Consider the following 20505-nt stretch of genomic DNA (forward strand, 5'->3'; position numbering starts at 1 on the left):
TCTATGAAATTAAACAATTAACAATGTTTCACAAATAAACAACAAACCGTCGCTGCAGGAATCAGCCAATCACAGAGCTTCAGACTCTGCAGGAATCAGCCAACCAGAGAGCTTCAGACTCTGCAGGAATCAGCCAATCAATCACAGAGCTTCAGACTCCAATCACAGAGCTTCAGACTCTGCAGGAATCAGCCAATCAGAGCTTCAGACTCTGCAGGAATCAGCCAATCAGAGAGCTTCAGACTCTGCAGGAATCAGCCAATCAATCACAGAGCTTCAGACTCTGCAGGAATCAGCCAATCAGAGAGCTTCAGACTCTGCAGGAATCAGCCAATCAACCAGAGAGCTTCAGACTCTGCAGGAATCAGCCAACCAGAGAGCTTCAGACTCTGCAGGAATCAGCCAATCAATCACAGAGCTTCAGACTCCAATCACAGAGCTTCAGACTCTGCAGGAATCAGCCAATCAGAGAGCTTCAGACTCTGTTGCCGGGCAGATGAAGGCAGAGTGAAGTTACAGGTTTATCAGTTGAAATATCACAGAAACTAATATTTCAACCTACAATACAAAAACTTATTTTCAAATATTTGTTTATGTATGCAGTAATCACCACGGCTAGTCCTCAGAAAACCTATTTTGGCAATAATCTCCTTTCTGATTCTGAGAAACTGGGATGGACCTTTCTCTATTTTCTGACATTTTATAGACTAAATTAATCGAAGAAATTAATGGTTAGTTGCAGTCATAATTTTTCATGCATAAAAGCCGTTTTCAGCCTCGAAAATATGGCGATTCCTTCTCTCTTTTTTTATCATATTAAACAGCTTTGACTTTGAGAAACTCTGATATTTTATCTCGGACAAAACCTAACGTTGCAGTTTTAACGTTGCCTGTGCCAGACTCCACTGAAGAAACGGCTGATTTTAGCATCTTTGTTCACGCGTAGCCACACTTGTGCAGCTTCAGAGATGTCCTGCTCTTTAAGCTTTATGTCATATTAAACTGAACAGCTTTGGGGTTTGTTGAACAAAACATGACATGACTTTTGAGAAACTGAGAAGGACATTTTTCTCTATTTTCCGACATTTTATAGACCAAACGATTAATTAAGATATTAATCGTTAGTTGTTTGTCGTCGTAGCATGACGCTCATCTTCTGTCGCCTAAACTCATGCCCAGTCGCACTCAACGCACCAAGCCGCCTGTCGACAATCTCAAAACGGAGAAAGTCAATTATATCGTGAACACAAAAAGAAAACATTCTTTAATAACGTTGCAGTTTTAACGTTGCCTGTGCCAGACTCCACTGAAGAAACGGCTGATTTTAGCATCTTTGTTCACGCGTAGCCACACTTGTGCAGCTTCAGGTTGCGCCGGTCCGAGTACGTCTTCCCACACTTGTCGCAGATGAACTGCTTTCCTCCGGCGTGGATGTGCCTCTTGTGCGTCCGCAGGTGGCTGCACTGGCTGAACGTCTTGCCGCAGACGTCGCAGCTGTACGGCTTCTCGCCGGTGTGCACGCGCAGGTGCAGCTTCAGGCTGTTGCTGTTGTTGAACTTCTTGTCGCAGTAGCTGCAGCTGAACGGGCGCTCCTTGGAGTGCGTGCGGCCGTGCGTGATCAGGCTGCTCTGCTGGCTGAACGTCTTCCCGCACTCCTGGCAGCTGAACGGGCGCTCGCCCGTGTGGATCCGCCTGTGTATCTTCAGGTTCACCGACTGGCGGAAGCTTTTCCCGCACAGCTCGCAGCTGTACGGCCGCACGCCACTGTGGATCTTCTGGTGGTTCTTCAAGTTGATGGCGTGGCGGAAGGTTTTGGGGCACAGCTCGCACTTTAAGGGTTTCTCCCCGGTGTGGATGAGCTTGTGCGTTTTCAACGTGACGGCACGGGTGAAGCCTTTCCCGCAGACGCCACACACAAAGATCTTCTTGCCGGTGTGCGTGTGCTCGTGGCGGTGCAGGTTCTGCAGCACGTTGAAGCGTTTGCCGCACGCGTCGCAGGCATACGGCTTCTCGCCGGTGTGGACGACGGCGTGCGTCTTCAGCTGCGCCGGCTTGGTGAAACACTTCCCGCAGGTGGGACACTGGTGCGGGCGCTCGCCGGTATGAGTCGCCATGTGGTTCCTCAGGCCCGACATCAGGCGGAAAGCTCGGCCGCAGACGCTGCAGGCGTGCGGCTTCTCGCCCGTGTGGATGCGGTAGTGGCTCTTCAGGTTGCTCTGAGACGTGAAGGATTTACCGCACGCCGTGCACGTGAAGTATTTCCACGTGACGCTCTGCAGGACGAACGGCTGCAGGTCAGAGGTCACGGGCGATGGCGGGGGAGGGGGCGCAGCTTCGATCTCCGCTCCTGGAAGGAAGAAACACATCAGCAGATATCACTAACCTTTGGGTTGTCTTCGGGTCAAATCTGACCCATTTCCTACACAAATAATGGATGCATTGAATCGTGGACGTGGACGATGCTGCATCGATAACCGGCCGGGCCATAATCCATTATTTCTCGTCTATAATTTAACGCAGGCCTAACAACCTTTCTGTTGACATATTCTGGGATGTTTTGCACAGTCAGGAAGTGCCGTGTGCTCAGTGCTGTAGCTTTAATGTCCAGTTTATTCAGTATCAGAGCTCTGCAGAATGTTTTCAAGTTTGAAAAGCTATTGTAATGGCAACATTTTATTTTAACATAATAGTTTAACATCCTACAAGATTGTCTTATATTCTTTAGTTTTGTGTAAACTCTAGGACTCCAAGGAGAAGCAGCTGCATCGTAAAACCTTGATCCTAGTTGAAGCTATTCTTTGTTGTCGAAACCCAGTCTCTCCTTTTCAGCAGATAAGGATGAAGAGGCCATAACTTTGATGTGTCTCAGTTTCTGTCTCCTAAGCTACACTGGTGTTTAGGCTAAGTTGGGAACAGGAGCAGAGGGGAAGGTTGTGAAGTCATTATGACTGGTTATGGTCTTTTCCTCTGTGAAGCTGCTAAAGATAACCTGACTGGGGGGGTTTAAGGGAGTTTCCACTATATAGATGTATGGATTGTTGGCTTGGTCAGAAGACCCTTTCAGATGTGATGTGATGGGAAACTGTTTTCTCTGCATTTGCAAATGTAAAGAAATACTCAAAGACCAAACTTTGGTGTTTTAATATGTATATTACTATCTATATGTAACTCACACAAGTTGTACCACAGTTGAAAGGATTTAAGTTGTAATATGTCAAGGAAATAAAATCCTGTCTGGATATATTACAGCACCTTTAAATACAGAGTAAATATAGGATTTAGTCTGAGGGTCAGATAGATGTTTGGTTCCAGAGAGAGACCCCAACAGGCCCATTGTGTCTCTGTGTGACTGATGGATGAAGTTAAAGTCTGTCCCGGGAACACGCTACTCACTGTGAGTGATGGCGCACAGGTCCACGTTTCCGTGTTCGTCTTTAATGGTGACGGCCGGGACAAATGGCTTCTCGGGTTCCTCCTGCTCCTGTTTGGTCTGGAGCAACACACACTATACATCATTTTTATATATATATATATACATATACACACACACACACACACACACACATACACTCTGGTGAGTCTTTTTCAAGAAAAAGGCCGTAGTACTTCCAGCAGACGGTATTAGGTGAATATTACCTGCATGTGAAGGCAGTCGCGAGGAGTCTTACCTGAGTGGATCTGTGCGTGCTGGAACTCTCCGGTCGGGCTCCGTACGAGTGCTCGGCCCCTGGGACGGACCAATCACACGCCACGTTAGTATGACATCATGGCTGAGTGCCGGAGGCGGGATCATATAATAACTAGTCTTCATCTAGTATGTTGTTGAGGATGTACAGGATGTGTATTAGTATATATATTATGGTATATATTGGGGTACCGGTGAGTGTGTTGTTGAGGATGTACAGGATGTGTATTAGTATATATATTATGGTATATATTGGGGTACCGGTGAGTGTGTTGTTGAGGATGTACAGGATGTGTATTAGTATATATATTATGGTATATATTGGGGTACCGGTGAGTGTGTTGTTGAGGATGTACAGGATGTATATTAGTATATATATTATGGTATATATTGGGGTACCGGTGAGTGTGTTGTTGAGGATGTACAGGATGTGTATTAGTATATATATATTATGGTATATATTGGGGTACCGGTGAGTGTGTTGTTGAGGATGTACAGGATGTGTATTAGTATATATATTATGGTATATATTGGGGTACCGGTGAGTGTGTTGTTGAGGATGTACAGGATGTGTATTAGTATATATATTATGGTATATATTGGGGTACCGGTGAGTGTGTTGTTGAGGATGTACAGGATGTGTATTAGTATATATATTATGGTATATATTGGGGTACCGGTGAGTGTGTTGTTGAGGATGTACAGGATGTGTATTAGTATATATATTATGGTATATATTGGGGGTACCGGTGAGTGTGTTGTTGAGGATGTACAGGATGTGTATTAGTATATATATTATGGTATATATTGGGGTACCGGTGAGTGTGTTGTTGAGGATGTACAGGATGTGTATTAGTATATATATTATGGTATATATTGGGGGTACGGTGAGTGTGTTGTTGAGGATGTACAGGATGTATATTAGTATATATATTATGGTATATATTGGGGTACCGGTGAGTGTGTTGTTGAGGATGTACAGGATGTATATTAGTATATATATTATGGTATATATTGGGGTACCGGTGAGTGTGTTGTTGAGGATGTACAGGATGTGTATTAGTATATATATTATGGTATATATTGGGGTACCGGTGAGTGTGTTGTTGAGGATGTACAGGATGTGTATTAGTATATATATATTATGGTATATATTGGGGTACCGGTGAGTGTGTTGTTGAGGATGTACAGGATGTGTATTAGTATATATATATTATGGTATATATTGGGGTACCGGTGAGTGTGTTGTTGAGGATGTACAGGATACTGGTGTGTGGTCTCTTGCTGCCCCGTCTCTTGGTTTCGGGCTCCAGCAGCAGTTTAGCTTCTTCCACCACGTTCATGATCTTCCCCAGAGCCTCGTTCCCCAGAGTCTCCATCACCGCCGCAAACTGCACCTGAACACAGAGGTCAGAGGTCACACACGCTTCAGACAACATAGTCTATATCCTTGACGTTTCACTTCCGGGATGCAAGGTTTTTTTTTTTGCAGGATGGTAGGGGAAGACTCATGAATATTCATTAGGGAACTCATCCCTGATTGGCTAACCCTGACATTCTTACTCTAACCATAACCACTCTCACTCCTCTTGCCTAAACATAACCAATCCCACCAGAGCAGGCAATGAGTACTAGCCATTCAGAGGGAGAGTCGGGCGGGATCTTCCCCTACCATCCTGCAAAACAAAATGTCACTTCCAGGATTGCTCCGGTGTTACAGGAAATTCCGCCGGATGGATGTCTTTTAACGTCTCCTTCCTGTTTCTTTGTGTTGGCGTTCTAACCTCTGGTGGATTTGTGAGGACTATGGTTAACTGGTCCTCAGATCTCTGCAGGGTAAATCCAGACAGCTAGCTAGACTATCTGTCCCTCTGACTAAAACTACTTCTGAACGTCCACGTTCCACCAAAACCAGCTCCTTCCTGAGACTATTTAGCAGAGGCACCGTGGCTCCGTCCGGAGCTTAGCCCCGCCCACGATGATTGTGATTGGTTTAAAGAAATGCCAATAAACCAGAGCACGTTGTCCTCCCATCCAGGAATGCTGTGTGGACTAGTCAGACCTTCCTCCACAGCTTTGTGGAGGAAGGTCTGACTGTAAGAGACTACAGAAAACATGATGGTCAACAGAGTAACTTAACTTGTTTCTCTTGACCCTTAAATCCAGAAAAGATACTACATACTACATAAAAATAATGAAATCATCACAGTAAGAACCAAGACATTACGACTTTTTCTTAAAATATTTCAACTTTTTTCCTTGAGGTATTACGTCTTTTACATCCTTTAGCCTTTTATTTGTAATAGTCAGACTTTTTCAACTTTAAAAGCCGATTTCAACCCTAAAAGAAAGACCCATAACGACCCAGGCACCATCTCCAGCCGTTCCCCGGCTCCTCACCATCTTCTCCCGGCTCTCGGCCTGCAGTGTGACCGGCGGAGGCAGCTTCTCTCCGGCCCGGACCTCCAGGCGGAGCAGAAAGGCCGAGCTGTCCTCCACCAGCTTCTTCAGCTCCGCCACCGCAGCGTGAACCAGAGACTCCATGACGGCGGCCAGCTGGGTGTGCAGGCCGGCGGAGGAGCTCATCCTGCCGGCTAACAGCCGCCGCTTCTTCCGATGAACAACCGAAGCTAACTGCGGCTAACGGCTAAAAGGGATACAGCTACGTCGAAAGTTACGCTAAATCTCGCAAAATCTACTATAACATAATAATATATTGTAATACTTTCACTCAGGAAACGCGTGGTCGTTCCTCGAAAGTGTTTTAATCCAAACCAAGATCTTTTTCCTAAACGTAACGGTCGTCACCGTAGCTGTATCCCTTCTACCCTTAACCTCTAACTGCGGCTAACGGCTTATGCTAACTGGCTAGGCCTCGCGCATTAGCTTGACTGCGTTTGTTTTTACATTACGTTAATAAAAGCGCGCCTTTAGTTCACTAACAACAAACGGAGTACAAACTGACAGAAGCGGCAGGAGGTGTTTCTTTCCAAGCCCGCGGAGGAGCTCATCCTGCCGGCTAACAGCTAACACCTAACAGCCCGCGGTGGAGCTCATCCTGCCGGCTAACAGCCGCCGCTGAACTTCCGAAGCTAACGGCAGCCAATGCTAACTGAATTAACTAAGCTCTGTCTATTCTATTTGTTTTTTGTAACATTAAGTTAATAAAATAAGCGACACGTTAGAAGAAAACACCTACTTGAGACTTCAGTCAACAACAACAAACTGACAGAAGCGGCAGGAAGTGTTTATTTATCTTCCGGGTCGAAGAAATGCTAGTTTCCGGTTTTTATAACAGGCTCTTGAATGCACCTTAATAATACCAGATACGGTTTATATATACCTGCAGTAAAAGTACTAATACTGCAATTAATCTATATTAATACATCATTTATCTGCTGATTACTCAAAATATTACAACTTTTCTCTTGTAATATTTCGACTCGAAAAAAAATAAACAACAAAATGTAAAAAAAACAAAAAATCTGGAAAAAAGTTACACAAACGCTTAAAAAAATGGTCAGAAACAGACATTAAAAAAAGCTTCCAAAACCTATGTGTGTGTGTGTCTGTGTGTGTGTGTGTGTGTCTGTGTATATGTGTGTGTGTGTGTGTGTGTGAGTGTGTGTGTGTGTGTGTGTGTGTGTGTGTGTGTGTGTGTGTGTGTGTGTGTGTGTGTGTGTGTCTCAATACTCACACTTTTTTTTATATATCAAAGCTTCAATTCATTGATGTCAGAAGTTATATTTAGTGAAATATTTCCGCTGTCAGCGATACTTTAACAGTTTAACCGGTATGGTTTAATATAAGTATTTTCAGTAATTGTTTTACTACGTTTATATGATTATTTTGAGTTTGTTTTTAGTAATATTCTAGAAATTTAAAAAAATATATTTTCAGTATTATTTAAGTAATGTAGAAATGTTTCTTATGAAGAAAACATTAAAGAGGTTTTTAAGAAGATCATCTTGTAGCTTTCCCCCCAAAAGTGACCAGAACGTGTTCATGTCTAACAGTCCTGCTCCAGCTGTTGCTTGTTGTTCAGCTGAGACGAGACACCGGAGAGATGTAACTGATTTCAGACCCATCATGAGTCCGTCTTCCATTAGATGGTCCAGACAGAAAGACTCAGGAGACGAAGTGAAGACGTCAGATCATCTTAATGCTCAGCTTCTTATTTATTGTCACCGTACAGCAGATAAAGATTCACATCAGAGATTCAAACCTCCACCAAACATCACCTGGCTGTCCTGAACTACAAAGATCTTTTTATACTTTTCATTTTCTTTACTTCTTTCTCTCTTTTAGGCTCGTGTTAGCAGTTCATGCAGTGATTAACAGCTGATCAGACTATATATGTGTTTAGCTCGTAAGTAGTAACTTCTCACCTGATGAAGACCTTGGAGAGGATTGTATTGCAACACCTGACAACCCTGGTGAGATCAGAACTGGACCCCCTACAGTTCAATTACCAACCAGGCATAGGGGGTGGAGGATGCCATTATCTATCTATCACACAGATCACTGTCACACCTGGAGAACACTAGGAGCACTGTGAGGGTCATGTTTTTTGGATTTCTCCACTGCTCTGGGGGAAGCTATTGGGAGCTGGAGTTGACCCCCACCTGTCTGCATGGACCATCAGTTACCTCACTCACAGACCACAGTATGTGGTACCCAAACTGTGAAAAAAAAGGCGTCAAAAACGTCGAAAAAAAAGAAGAGGTAGCTTTTAATGTACTGTATGTGATAGGAATATTAATAAAGGTATTATAAGAAGCACATTCATACAGTTTCTAATTTCCCACTGCAACTTCATTGTGTTGGTATCGGAGTCCATTAAACCGAGGTGTTTCTAATATTCTGTCCACCCTCATCTGTGTGATACCTCTGAGAATACAAACACTGAGTATTGATATGTATATTTTGTCCCTGAAGAAGATGGTGTAGTTTGTCTCTGTGACCAAAAGAGGGCAGTGATTGATCATCACTTCTGTTTGTCAGGAAGGAAAACATGTAAACAGAGTCAGACAGAAGACACAGGAGCTCCCCTAACTATCACTTTACAACGTTCTTAAAAACCTAAAAACTAACTCCAATACATTTCAACTAACTCAAGTCAAATAATTAACTAGCTCAACCTGGTTACAGCTATCTTACATAATGTACAACTATCTTACATACTGTACAGCTATCTTAAATACTTTATAACCAGCTCAAATACTGTACAACTATCTTACACACTGTACAGCTATCTTACATAATGTACAGCTATCTTACATACTGTACAGCTATCTTACATAATGTACAGCTATCTTACATACTTTATAACTCAGCTCTTAAATACTGTACAGCTATCTTACATACTGTACAGCTATCTTACATAATGTACAGCTATCTTACATAATGTACAGCTATCTTACATAATGTACAGCTATCTTACACACTGTACAGCTATCTTACACACTGTACAGCTATCTTACACACTGTACAACTATCTTACATAATGTACAGCTATCTTACATACGTTTCAAGGTCTCTTTTGTGAAAGACATTAAAGTAACACTTTATAATAATGGTATATGATTTATCATGAATCCATGCATGAAGGACTTCATGCATGAAAAAGCATGAAGTCCTTCATGTAGTACTTCATTAACTATCAGTAATGCACAAGGATTAATAGTATTTCATGCATGACTTCATGCAGGAACAATGTGTTAATTTATGCATCAATTAAGGTATTTCAATCATCGTGATTTCTGATTTATTAATGATGTTCATATCTTCTTCAAAAAAACTGACCAGTCACAGCAGTGTACATATATTCTGAAGAATTGTACTGTTGTAATCATTGTTAAGTAAACATTACTTCTTCATTACTTCATCATGTTTGTGGCCCTTCAGATAAAGTGCTGACCTGCTCCATCTTTAACATTGATAAATAAGATGTAATTAATGGTGGCATAACATTTAATGTATTAAGAATTAAAGGAGTGGGTTGGCAAAATGATACTGAGGTCACTACATTGACACAAAATACAATATACTGCAGATGCATTTTTATTAGGGCTGTCAATCGATTAAAAATGTAATGTAATTAATTACATACTCTGTTATTAATTAATCTAAATTAATCTCATACATAATTAACGGTGCCTGAACCGAGACTTTTTAAGAAAGTAAAAAAAGAAAAGAAATAAAAAGGTATAAACAACAGTTGGTGACATTAAAGAACGGCTTGTTTATTGCTAAGGCCATATGGTCAACATTAAATGATTAATAATAATGTATAACAATAACTTATTTCACTAGTAAACTGCTGTTGAACGACAAAAACAACAACCAGATGGAAAAGGACATTTACAATAACTTCAAATGCACCACGAGGCTGTAGTTTACCAGTTTCATTGAACGCCCCGTCTGTGTTGTTTCTCCGACCAGCTGCAGATTGTTACATCCCGGTGTTGAATCCTCTACAGTAAAACACAGTCACACTTTACACCGTTTAGTGTTAGCTGTCAGCATTTAACCCTGTTTAATCCAGCTACTAGCTAGTGGTAGGCTAACGTTAGCTGCTGTCGAGTATAGTGTTAACTAGCTAGTGGTAGGCTAACGTTAGCTGCTGTTGAGTATAGTGTTAACTAGCTAGCGGTAGGCTAACGTTAGCTGCTGTCGAGTATAGTGTTAACTAGCTAGCAGTAGGCTAACATTAGCTGCTGTCGAGTATAGTGTTAACTAGCTACGGTAGGCTAACGTTAGCTGCTGTTGAGTATAGTGTTAACTAGCTAGCAGTAGGCTAACATTAGCTGCTGTTGAGTATAGTGTTAACTAGCTAGCGGTAGGCTAACGTTAGCTGCTGTTGAGTATAGTGTTAGCTAGCGTCACGTGCAGCGGGGTTTGTGTTTCCTGTAACGTCTGTTTCAGAGCAGCAGAGAGAAGAGCAGACATATCAGTGGAGCCAGATTTGTCTGTATGAAACGTCAATATGGAACGGATTCATCTGGGTTAATTTTTCTCAGATTAATTAATCGAAATTAACACGTTATTTTGACAGCCCTAGTTTTTATAGTTGCTTTATTTACAACATAAGGCACATAATCAATGCCTGAGAACAATGTTCACCTCAGTAGGATATTTTATTTTTTTATTTGACATTTCTGACAGAAATGTGTTCTTCAAACTGATGAACTTTTTAGTTTTTTTGCAAATATTCACTCATTTTGAATTTGATGCCTGCTCCAGTCTGACGAGTCCACATTTCAAATAGATTTGGGAAATCATTATTCAACATACTATACTATGACTTTTTTCAAAGATTATGACATACGACTTTTCAGGAAAATAAGACCTGAGAAATCAGAAGAGATGAGCTGATATTCTGCTGGACGTCGGTCCTGGAGAACTACACCACAGGACGGATCTTCATGCTGATGGCCTTCAGGGAGTAGTCATGACCTTTCCATCGGTACCACTCCACTCCAACAGCAAAGAGAGTGCTGTCAGCCCCCCAACGATAAACACCGTTTGGATTTGCATTGTGACAGGCGACATACCAGAACGCCCCCAGGAATGATCTGGCACAGTTCCCTCCAAAGGTTTCCTGGTCTTTGTCAAAGGTGGAGAACTTCATTCCGCTGTGAACACTGAGGGAGTCTCCTACAGAAACACAAGTGTATAATCACAACATTATGATACAACTAACAATGATATATATTTTTGGAGTGTATTTACTCCAGTAAATAACACAGTCTACTACCTACAGTAAGTATAACTAAATAATACAACTATTGAACTAACTAACACTGGACTGGTGACGTTTAATGTTTATTATGGTATATATATAGTTAAATAAAACAATAAATCTACAGATTGAGTCAGCTATAACACGTTTTTTCCGGTACTTTCCCCCTCAATATGTAATAGAATAAACATTTCAGATGTAAAAATAATTCCAAACCTATTTATCCTATTTATTCTGAACATTTTGTTATTTATTAAAAACATTTTACACTCCACACAAAATAAACCCCTCCCTCTCCTGGATCTTATTCTATTTTAGCCTTTTTAATATTTATTTTTCATGACTGTTTACATTTATTTGTATTGTTTTATGTTTTGACTGACATGTGCTACCTGTATAGAAATATAAAGTTGCCTTACGACCTGCAGCCTGTCAGTCAGTCACCAGGGCATAGAGAACCCTGTTCTGCCTGTCTGTCTCAGAGGAAGTTTAACCACACAGCGACCCGTTTCCCCTCGTTCTTACATTATATTGCTGCGTGGAGTTTTGAAAAATGTAACTACACTCCGACCACTTTATCGGCATTGACATGACTCCCCGTGACTTGAACAAAGAGTCGTATTTTCGTCCGTCTGAACCTCAACTCTGCAGAGGTGTGTATCGGTGCTGAGCCCCGCTCTCTGTCTACATGCAGAGAGGACGGACAAGGCTGCACTCACACGCTTTCAGGTACAGAAATTTGGCACCCTTTGATTTAACGTGAAACGGTCATCCGTATTACTGCCGTAATTCGGTCGGTACCATAAAAAGTTCAGGATACGGTACCCAACACTAAACCTGATAAACACTCAGATCATTGACAATGTTTAATTTCTTCATTGAAAAAGAATTAGATAAAAATATGAAACCATGTGATTCATGAAATGTAAACAGAGGACTGATTTGATTTCTCAGCATCTCGTTTAACTCTTTGTTTAGTTGTTTAGGGACAAGTATGTATCATGAACCAATGTCACACTCCAAAACATTAATGGCTGAAATGCTCGTCCTTAATGTGGAAACCTCACCTGCTCCTCCATCAGTGAATCCAGAAACATGCAGTGTGTATCCGGAGGACTCTGGGTCGATGGAAAATGAGGAGTAACGTGCAAACACTTTGTTTCCTTCAAAGTCCTCCATGTCGACCAGCAGCTCGTACCTTTTCCTCAGAGTCAGGTGGTAGAGAGACTCAAGACCTGAAAACAAACAAACATTTAGAAACAGTTCCATGAAGTCATGACTGTTAGTTTGGTTTCATTTCTCACCGAGCCAGTACTCTCCAGCAGCGATACCAAAGCCGGCCTTGTATTGATCCCAGCCCCTGTAGAAGTTCACCGTGCCGTCCATCCTCCTCTGGAACACCTGGGGAGGACGGGATGGGGGGTTAACTAGATAAACACACAAGATATCTGACAGCTCATGTTTCCAGACAACAAGGATTTTACTGGAATGTGATTTATTGTGAAGGAACTACAGGAAGTTTTGACTTCAGTTTAAATACTCACCGTCCACCGTCCTCCTTGTGAACCCATGTCACAATACACCTACACACACACACACACACACACACACAGGTATTAGTTAATGTGATTGTGGGGGTTAACCATAAACTGTAAAAATAATGGACCTTCGTCCATTATTTTGTCCATTATTATACCGGGTTTGAAAAGTGAAGCCAAATGGAGGACGGAACATGACTTAAGTCTCAATAAATAAATAAATAAATTAATAAATAAATAAATAAAAGAATACATAAAAGAAAAAATAAATTAATTAATTAATGCTTTAAAGTTTTTTTTAAATTTTTTTGTCCACCTACATTCATTTATTTCTGTATTTCTGTGTCCATATGTTAATGAGGTAGGAGGTGTTAGATAGCTTTAGGTGAGATTCCAAAGGAACCCTTTGAAAAATGACCCCGGCTCCTTCCCAACAAGCTAGCATGACATAGTTGGTGCCAATGGTCTTCTAGGTTCATATGATACAGACGGATCAATTCTAGACCGAGCCTCTTAAAAGATGAACCTCAGGATTTAATTAATTCATTGTTGGAACATTTAAATACAGATCGATTTGATAAGGGAAATCAATTCATTTTAAATCAGAAGCATCAGTCAGAACTTGTAACGTTTATACTTCACATTATTATCATCTGAAGGTCAACCTGCGTCCCAGAGAGGATGAAGTGTACCTGGAGAGCAGACGTGGCTCCGATGGGATAGATGGTGTACACTCCACTGGGTCGGCTGTTGTCATTATTATAAATGTCACTGCAGTCCACCGGCAGAACGAGCGGGTGGCAGCTGGTCAACAGTGGAGCCAGCAGGACGAGGACGACTGAAACCAGCTGGAACAGAAGAGATGTTGTCATTTAGTTTGATCGAGAACAAATGTCTGACTTTGGCCTCTGCAGCAGGATCAGGGAGACTCTGCTGTCGTTGATGCATTCTCATTTTGGTTGGTGCTGATTTGAAAACAAACTGTGCTGACATCGTACTCTATGTGGGTTTTTCCACAGGGTTCTCCCTGTGCGTTGGTATTGCTCTCATGCAGAGCTAGAATACTCTTTATAGTGAGTTGAAGACTTTTTGCTTTCCCTGTCCAAATTATGGGGCCACAAATGATTAAAATGTGCTTGTGCTGAACCTGTTAACATACTGAAACTACTGATTAACAACTAGACAAACCATCAGATATATAAAGTTACAAACTTACCTTCATGGTCAGATTTCAGTTGAAGATGAAGATGAAGATCCTGATGTCAGTGTGTTTGGATGCTCTGTTGTCTCTGATGTCTCTGATATCTCTAGTGTCTCATGGTGTCTCTCCCTCTTATTTATATTCTTAAGGGTTAGGGTTAGCAGGAGGGCCGTGATAACTCCGCCCCCACTGTGCTGAGAGTCTAGCTCTGCAGGGTTAATATCTGCAGCCAACACATCTCTCCATGATGATGTAACTTCCAGGAAACAGACAGCTTCTGCTCAGGAATGTGTGTGTGTGTGTGTGTATGTGTATATATGTGTGTATGTGTATATATGTGTGTGTATGTGTGTGTCTGTGTGTGTGTGTGTGTGTGTGTGTGTGTATGTGTGTGTGTGTGTTTCGGGGCGGTGTGTGTGTGTGTCTTTGTGCGTGTGTGCGTGTGTGTGTGTGTGTGTGTGTGTGTGTGTTTGATTGTGTGTCTGTGTGTGTGTGTCAATACTAAATGCAGGATTAGAGCCATTTTTTTTATTTCAAAGCTTCAATTCACTTGTTATATTTAGTGAAATATTTTCCATTTTACTAATTTTGACATTCTCATCCTTAATGTGGAAACCTCACCTGCTCCTCCATCAGTGAATCCAGAAACATGCAGTGTGTATCCGGAGGACTCAGTGTCGATGGAGAATGAGGAGTAACGAGCGAACACTTTGTTTCCTTCAAAGTCCTCCATGTCGACCAGCAGCTCGTACCTTTTCCTCAGAGTCAGGTGGTAGAGAGACTCAAGACCTGAAAACAAACAAACATTTAGAAACAGTTCCATGAAGTCATGACTGTTAGTTTGGTTTCATTTCTCACCGAGCCAGTACTCTCCAGCAGCGATACCAAAGCCGGCCTTGTATTGATCCCAGCCCCTGTAGAAGTTCACCGTGCCGTCCATCCTCCTCTGGAACACCTGGGGAGGACGGGATGGGGGGTTAACTAGATAAACACACAAGATATCTGACAGCTCATGTTTCCAGACAACAAGGATTTTACTGGAATGTGATTTATTGTGAAGGAACTACAGGAAGTATTGACTTTAGTGAAAATACTCACCGTCCACCATCCTCCTTTTGAATCCATGTCACAGTACACCTACACACACACACACACACAGGTATTAGTTAATGTGATCCTTTAACTAAAACTTTATCCAAATGTACTTGAATCAGTTCTACTACTTCACCCGCCCAACCAGAATTAACACATAGGAGACGACATAGCCTATATTTATTTATTTAGCAGTAACTGTTGGCCTGTTCAGCACCAACGCTGTCGCTCTCTGCGTCTTTGGAGCTGAAACATTTTAACTGTATTGGAAAGTGTTGTGGATATTTCTGTTGGGGTTGTTTATATTTCTGTTGCCTGTTTGTATATTTCTGTTGCTGTTTCCTCTTTTGTATATTGATTGTTTATGGTTCTGTACTGTGTTTTTTGTTTCCTGTTGATTGTGTATGTTTCTGTGATCATTGTGTTTTATTTTGGTAGTCTGATTTTCTGTCTTGTCTAGTTTTACTTCCTGTGCTTTCCCGCCTGTCTGATTGTTCTGCCCCGCCCTGATGTGTTTCACCTGCTGTATCACCTGTCCCTTGTTTGCTCATTACCTCTTGTATTCAGCCTCTGTGTTCCCTTTGTCTTGTGTCCAATCATTTAGTTTGTTCCTGTATTGTCTCTGTGTGTCAGTCACATCACGTTCTGTACTCCCTGGATTTCCTTTTGTCTCTTTTAGTTTTTTGGATTCCCCGTTCTTGTTTTTCTGAATTTTCTGGAAGAAGTTTTTGTCCACTGCAGTCGGGACTCTCTTTGTTGGTGTGAACCTTGTTTTTTTGTGAAATAAATCCTCAAGATCAAACGTTACCTTGTCTGCTCTCTGCTTTTGGGTCCTCCTATTCCCCGAGTCGTAACAGAATGATCTAATCATCATGGACCCAGTGGAGAGGCATTTGTTCCAGGAGAAGGTGTCAGAATTCGACCAGACTGTGGAGAGTCTCTTTTGCTCTAATTCAGACCTGTGTTCCCCTATCCTGGAGAAGATCGTCATACCGCAGCATTGGTTTTTGGAGAGACCTTGGGTGAGTCACTTTGTCACATCACCTGGATGAAGTTAAGAGGCTAGAGTGTTTTTTACCAACCATTCTCAGTGACTCACCCACCAGCCTGCCAGTTTAACAGCCTGCTAATACCTTGGCTACCATTCAAGAGCCCAGTACATCGTTTAGCAGCTCCCCTGAACTCCTGTGTCTCGGCACCAATGCAACCTGCTCAGCATACACCCCCAACCACCAGCAGTCCGTTGAGGGTATCCGCCTGGCCATTTGTTCTGGGACCCGTGGAGGCCGTAGGCGGGGAAAAGGACGACACCATGCCCCACTTCAACCTCTCTTCACCCCAGAGGCTGAGCTGTCCAGTGTCCCCAGAGCTGTCCAGTGTCCCCAGAGCTGTCCAGTGTCCCCAGAGCTGTCTAGTGTCCCAGAGATGACCAGTGTGCCTGTGCTGAACAGTTTTCCAGAGCTGACCAGTGTTCCCGAGCTGGTGGGCAGCCCCCCAGAGTCCTGGCTGGTGGGCAGCCCCCCAGAGTCCCGGCTGCCGTGCAGCCTCCCTGAACCCTGGCTGATGTCAATAGCCTTCTATGAACGCTCCCTCAGAGACTTTGCCCTTCCCCGGCGCCCCAGAGACTGCCCCAGTGACGTTGCCGGTCACCGGCGCCCCAGAGACTGCCCCAGTGACTTTGCCAGTCTCCGGTTAGCATAGAGTTAGCTCTCTGGCTCGTAGCTAAAGGGTTCTACGAGCTGAGCAGACTATAAATATCTCTGGTTGCTAAGGGAGGCAAATCGTATCTAAGGTCCTTCCTATTTCCTAGGGGAGTGAACGTTTGCATTGCATAAGAACCTTATAGGATGGGAATGATTTTTCCAGGTATTAGTCTAACCCTCAGGCATAACCAGGGAAACGCCTGGTTATAAAAGACATAGGGAGAAGCAACCCATGCGTAGTGGCACTGACAGCCTTCTTCAGGGTGTGCTTCCCAGACAAACAATTTCCCCTTTTGTGTAGGCCAGGGGTCTTCAACATTTTTTAAACCAAGGACCCCTTAACTGAAAGAGAGCTGGAGCAGGGACCCCCTACTACATATATTGTATAAAATGAAGTTGCATGTTAATCTGGTCCTACAATAACTTTTAGGGCAGCCTAAAGCATTTATAGATACTTTTTTGCATAGAATACTAAACAGTTTTAATGTTAACCCTTAAAACCTTAGTGACTACATTACCTATTGGCCAGTAAGCCTACCACCAGTGGGGATTTATATTAGCTAATAATATGTTGGAATCATGTTAAGACTTTTTAATTTTTGAAAAAACTTTCAAAAATGAACAATAATTTGGAGGCCCCCCTGGAGTGACTCTGAGGACCCCCTGGGGGTCCCGGACCCCTGTAGAAGATCCCTGGTGTAGGCTAATTGAAAACACCTGAGTGACATGGTGAGTAACCACTTGAAAACATGGCAAAACAATCCACTATTTGGCTGGCTGTAAATGTTCAGCCCAGTCTCATTTTCAGTTCGTGAAATGGTGACGTTATTTAATCTATTGATTGTACAGGGGCACTTTTTTTCTGCTTATTATCGTGTTGGTGAGAACCAATTTTAAACTAATGTATTTGAATGGGAAGCACATTACGTGATAACAGCACGATTATGGTAGCGAGTAGTATTGAAAAGCCAAAAATCGGAGGTTGGTTGGGGTGGTGGATGGGTCAAACAACCGGGGATCGCGTCCCGCGTGTGGTAGTTCCTTTCCGCATTCTTGTTCTCCTAACCACAACCGTCCTGTTGTTGTAGCGTCCCACGTTGTTGTTGGTGTTGTTGTCGCCAGCGTGCGGCGTTTAATTTCCCCGTTGTTGCGTCCCCCAGAGACCACAGATCATGTTGTCACCATCTCCCCCAGCTGCAGCCCAGTCTCATTTTCAGTTCGTGAAATGGTGACGCTCCAATTTCACGGTAACCACCACGAAATAAAGTAGAAAATCATTTCCCTGTACACTTATCAATAGATCAAAATAACGTGACTATTTCACGAACTGCTGTGAGACCGGGTTGAAATGTTCACACACAAAATAACAAAAAACTAAGAACAAGAAACAGTTCACTAAGTGGCTATACATAGTAAACATCCACAAACAGAGAGTCACTAGGTAGCTACATTACAAGTTAAGCCCAAACAAGTATATACAGAGAAAATGATCACAAGAAAGGACTGAAATATACTTCTTCATTCAACCCAGGGTCCACTTTTTGAAGTACACCTGTTCAGTCTGATGCAGTTCAATCCATCGCAATCAAAACTTTGCTAAATGTAAGAGTCTTTGTGACAACTGTAAGTGGGTTTTAAAAAGAAAGCAGGGTTAATATCTGCAGCCAATCACATCTCTCCATGATTATGTAACTTCCAATAAACAGACTGCTTCTGCTCAGGAATGTGTGTGGGTGGGGGGGGGGGCGGTGTGTGTGGTTGTGGTTGTGTGTGTGTGTGTGTGTGTGTGTGTGTGTGAGTGGGGGGGGCGGTGTGTGTGTGTTGTGTGTGTGTGTGTGAGTGGGGTGGGGGGGGCAGGTGTGTGTGTGTGTGTGTGTGTGGGAGTGGGGTGCGGTGTGTGTGTGTGTGGGGGTGGGGTGGGGGGGGCGGTGTGTGTGTGTGTGTGGTTGTGTGTGTGTGTGTGTGTGTGTGTGTGTGTGTGTGTGTGAGTGGGGGTGGGGTGGGTGGGGGGGGCGGTGTGTGTGTGGTTGTGTGTGTGTGTGTGTGGTTGTGGGTGTGTGTGTGTGTGGGTGTGTGTGTGTGGGGGGTGGGTGTGTGTGTGTGTGTGTGTGTGTGTGTGTGAGTGGGGGTGGGGGGGCGTGTGTGTGTGTGTGTGTGTGTGAGAGTGTGTGGGGGGGGCGTGTGTGTGTGTGTGTGTGTGTGTGTGGTCATTCAGATTTTTCTGGGAAACGTTTCCTTAGTTCTGGTCCCTGTGTGAATCTCTTTATGTGAAATGAAACTGTGCTGAAGAATGAACACTTGAGAACAGTTTTCATTCTTTTTGTGATGCATGTTGACGCCTCTTTCCCTCTTTCTTTAGCTTCAGACACTTTAGTGATCCTTCAGGTAACGTTATGAACACAGACCGTCTCTCTCTGTGCTTCTGTGTGCAGGTAACTGTGAAGTTAATGTTTGTTCAGACACGCCTCCTGTGTGAACACACCTGAGTTTAGAGAACATGCTCACTCCTGTTTACCAATTACACAACCCTTTCAGGAGTAAAACAAACCCACCCATGTCCTCGCAGTTAATACAGGTTACACATTTCAAAGATTTTATCTGATACGATGTGATATACTTTATGGGACATTAGTTTTGGACTCCAAGCTGCATCATGAATAAAGTTTTTTATTTATTTAACCAGGTAGGCCGTTGAGAAAAGGTTCTCATTTGCAACGGCGACCTGGCCAAGAAGAGCATAAGCATCCAAGACAACAGTTTCACATTCAATACAATACAAGAATACAGAATACAGTAGGCTACATAAAGTACAGACTAAGTAAGCATTACAAAGCTGGTGCAAAGTCAGTCGATGGATATGTGAAAGTGATATAGTAATAACACAATATACAGCAATAGACAGTCTATATAAATGCTGAGATGTAGTAAAGAGTCAAAAAAACAGTTGCAAGTTGTGGTCTAGATAGTGATGTTGGTCAGTAGATGTGCAAAAATGGTAATGACAACACTGATGGGAGGAATAACAGTTGAGCATGCCAGGGCAGATGACTAGTGCAAAAGAGCGTGAGCAGATATAATAGCAGGGCAGTTGATGCAACTATGCAACTATGTAATGGGGCATGACAGAGATAATGGGGGGTGTGTGTGTGTGTGTGTGTGTGTGTGTGTGTGTGTGTGTGTGTGTGTGTGTGTGTGTGTGTGTGTGTGTGTGTGTGTGTGTGTCTGTGTGTGTGTGTGTGTGTGTGTGTGTGTGTGTGTGTGTGTGTGTGTGTGTGTGTGTGTGTGTGTGTGTGTCTCAGTGTGTGTGTGTAAGTGTGTGTGTGTGTGTGTGTAAGTGTGTGTGTGTGTGTGTAAGTGTGTCTCAGTGTAAGTGTGTGCTCAGTGTGTGTGTGTGTGTGTGTGTGTGTGTGTGTGTGTGTGTGTGTGTGTGTGTGTGTGTGTGTGTGTGTGTGTGTGTGTGTGTGTGTGTGTGTGTGTGTGTGTGTGTGTGTGTGTGTGTGTGTGTGTGTGTAAGTGTGTCTCTGTGTGTGTGTATGTGTGTG

At 42.9% G+C, this 20505-nt stretch overlaps 2 protein-coding genes across 2 annotated transcripts; both read right to left on the minus strand.

Moving 5' to 3' along the window:
• Window positions 1–433: 433 nt before the first annotated feature.
• LOC144513641 (uncharacterized) lies at window positions 434–6932 on the minus strand. The gene is made up of 5 exons (XM_078244802.1): window positions 6086–6932; window positions 4920–5082; window positions 3669–3727; window positions 3394–3490; window positions 434–2347 (listed from the first exon to the last, which is right to left on the minus strand). The coding sequence occupies exons 1-5, from the start codon at window positions 6269–6271 to the stop codon at window positions 1338–1340; spliced, it is 1515 nt and encodes a 504-aa protein (XP_078100928.1). The 5' UTR covers window positions 6272–6932; the 3' UTR covers window positions 434–1337.
• A 2503-nt stretch (window positions 6933–9435) lies between these two features.
• Window positions 9436–14313, minus strand: LOC144513640 (microfibril-associated glycoprotein 4-like). The gene is made up of 6 exons (XM_078244801.1): window positions 14184–14313; window positions 13660–13815; window positions 12974–13012; window positions 12734–12830; window positions 12497–12664; window positions 9436–11344 (listed from the first exon to the last, which is right to left on the minus strand). The coding sequence occupies exons 1-6, from the start codon at window positions 14187–14189 to the stop codon at window positions 11091–11093; spliced, it is 720 nt and encodes a 239-aa protein (XP_078100927.1). The 5' UTR covers window positions 14190–14313; the 3' UTR covers window positions 9436–11090.
• Between the last annotated feature and the right edge of the window lie 6192 nt (window positions 14314–20505).

The sequence above is a fragment of the Sander vitreus genome, unplaced genomic scaffold, assembly GCF_031162955.1.
Source record: "Sander vitreus isolate 19-12246 unplaced genomic scaffold, sanVit1 ctg307_0, whole genome shotgun sequence".
Classification (NCBI taxonomy): Eukaryota; Metazoa; Chordata; class Actinopteri; order Perciformes; family Percidae; genus Sander; species Sander vitreus.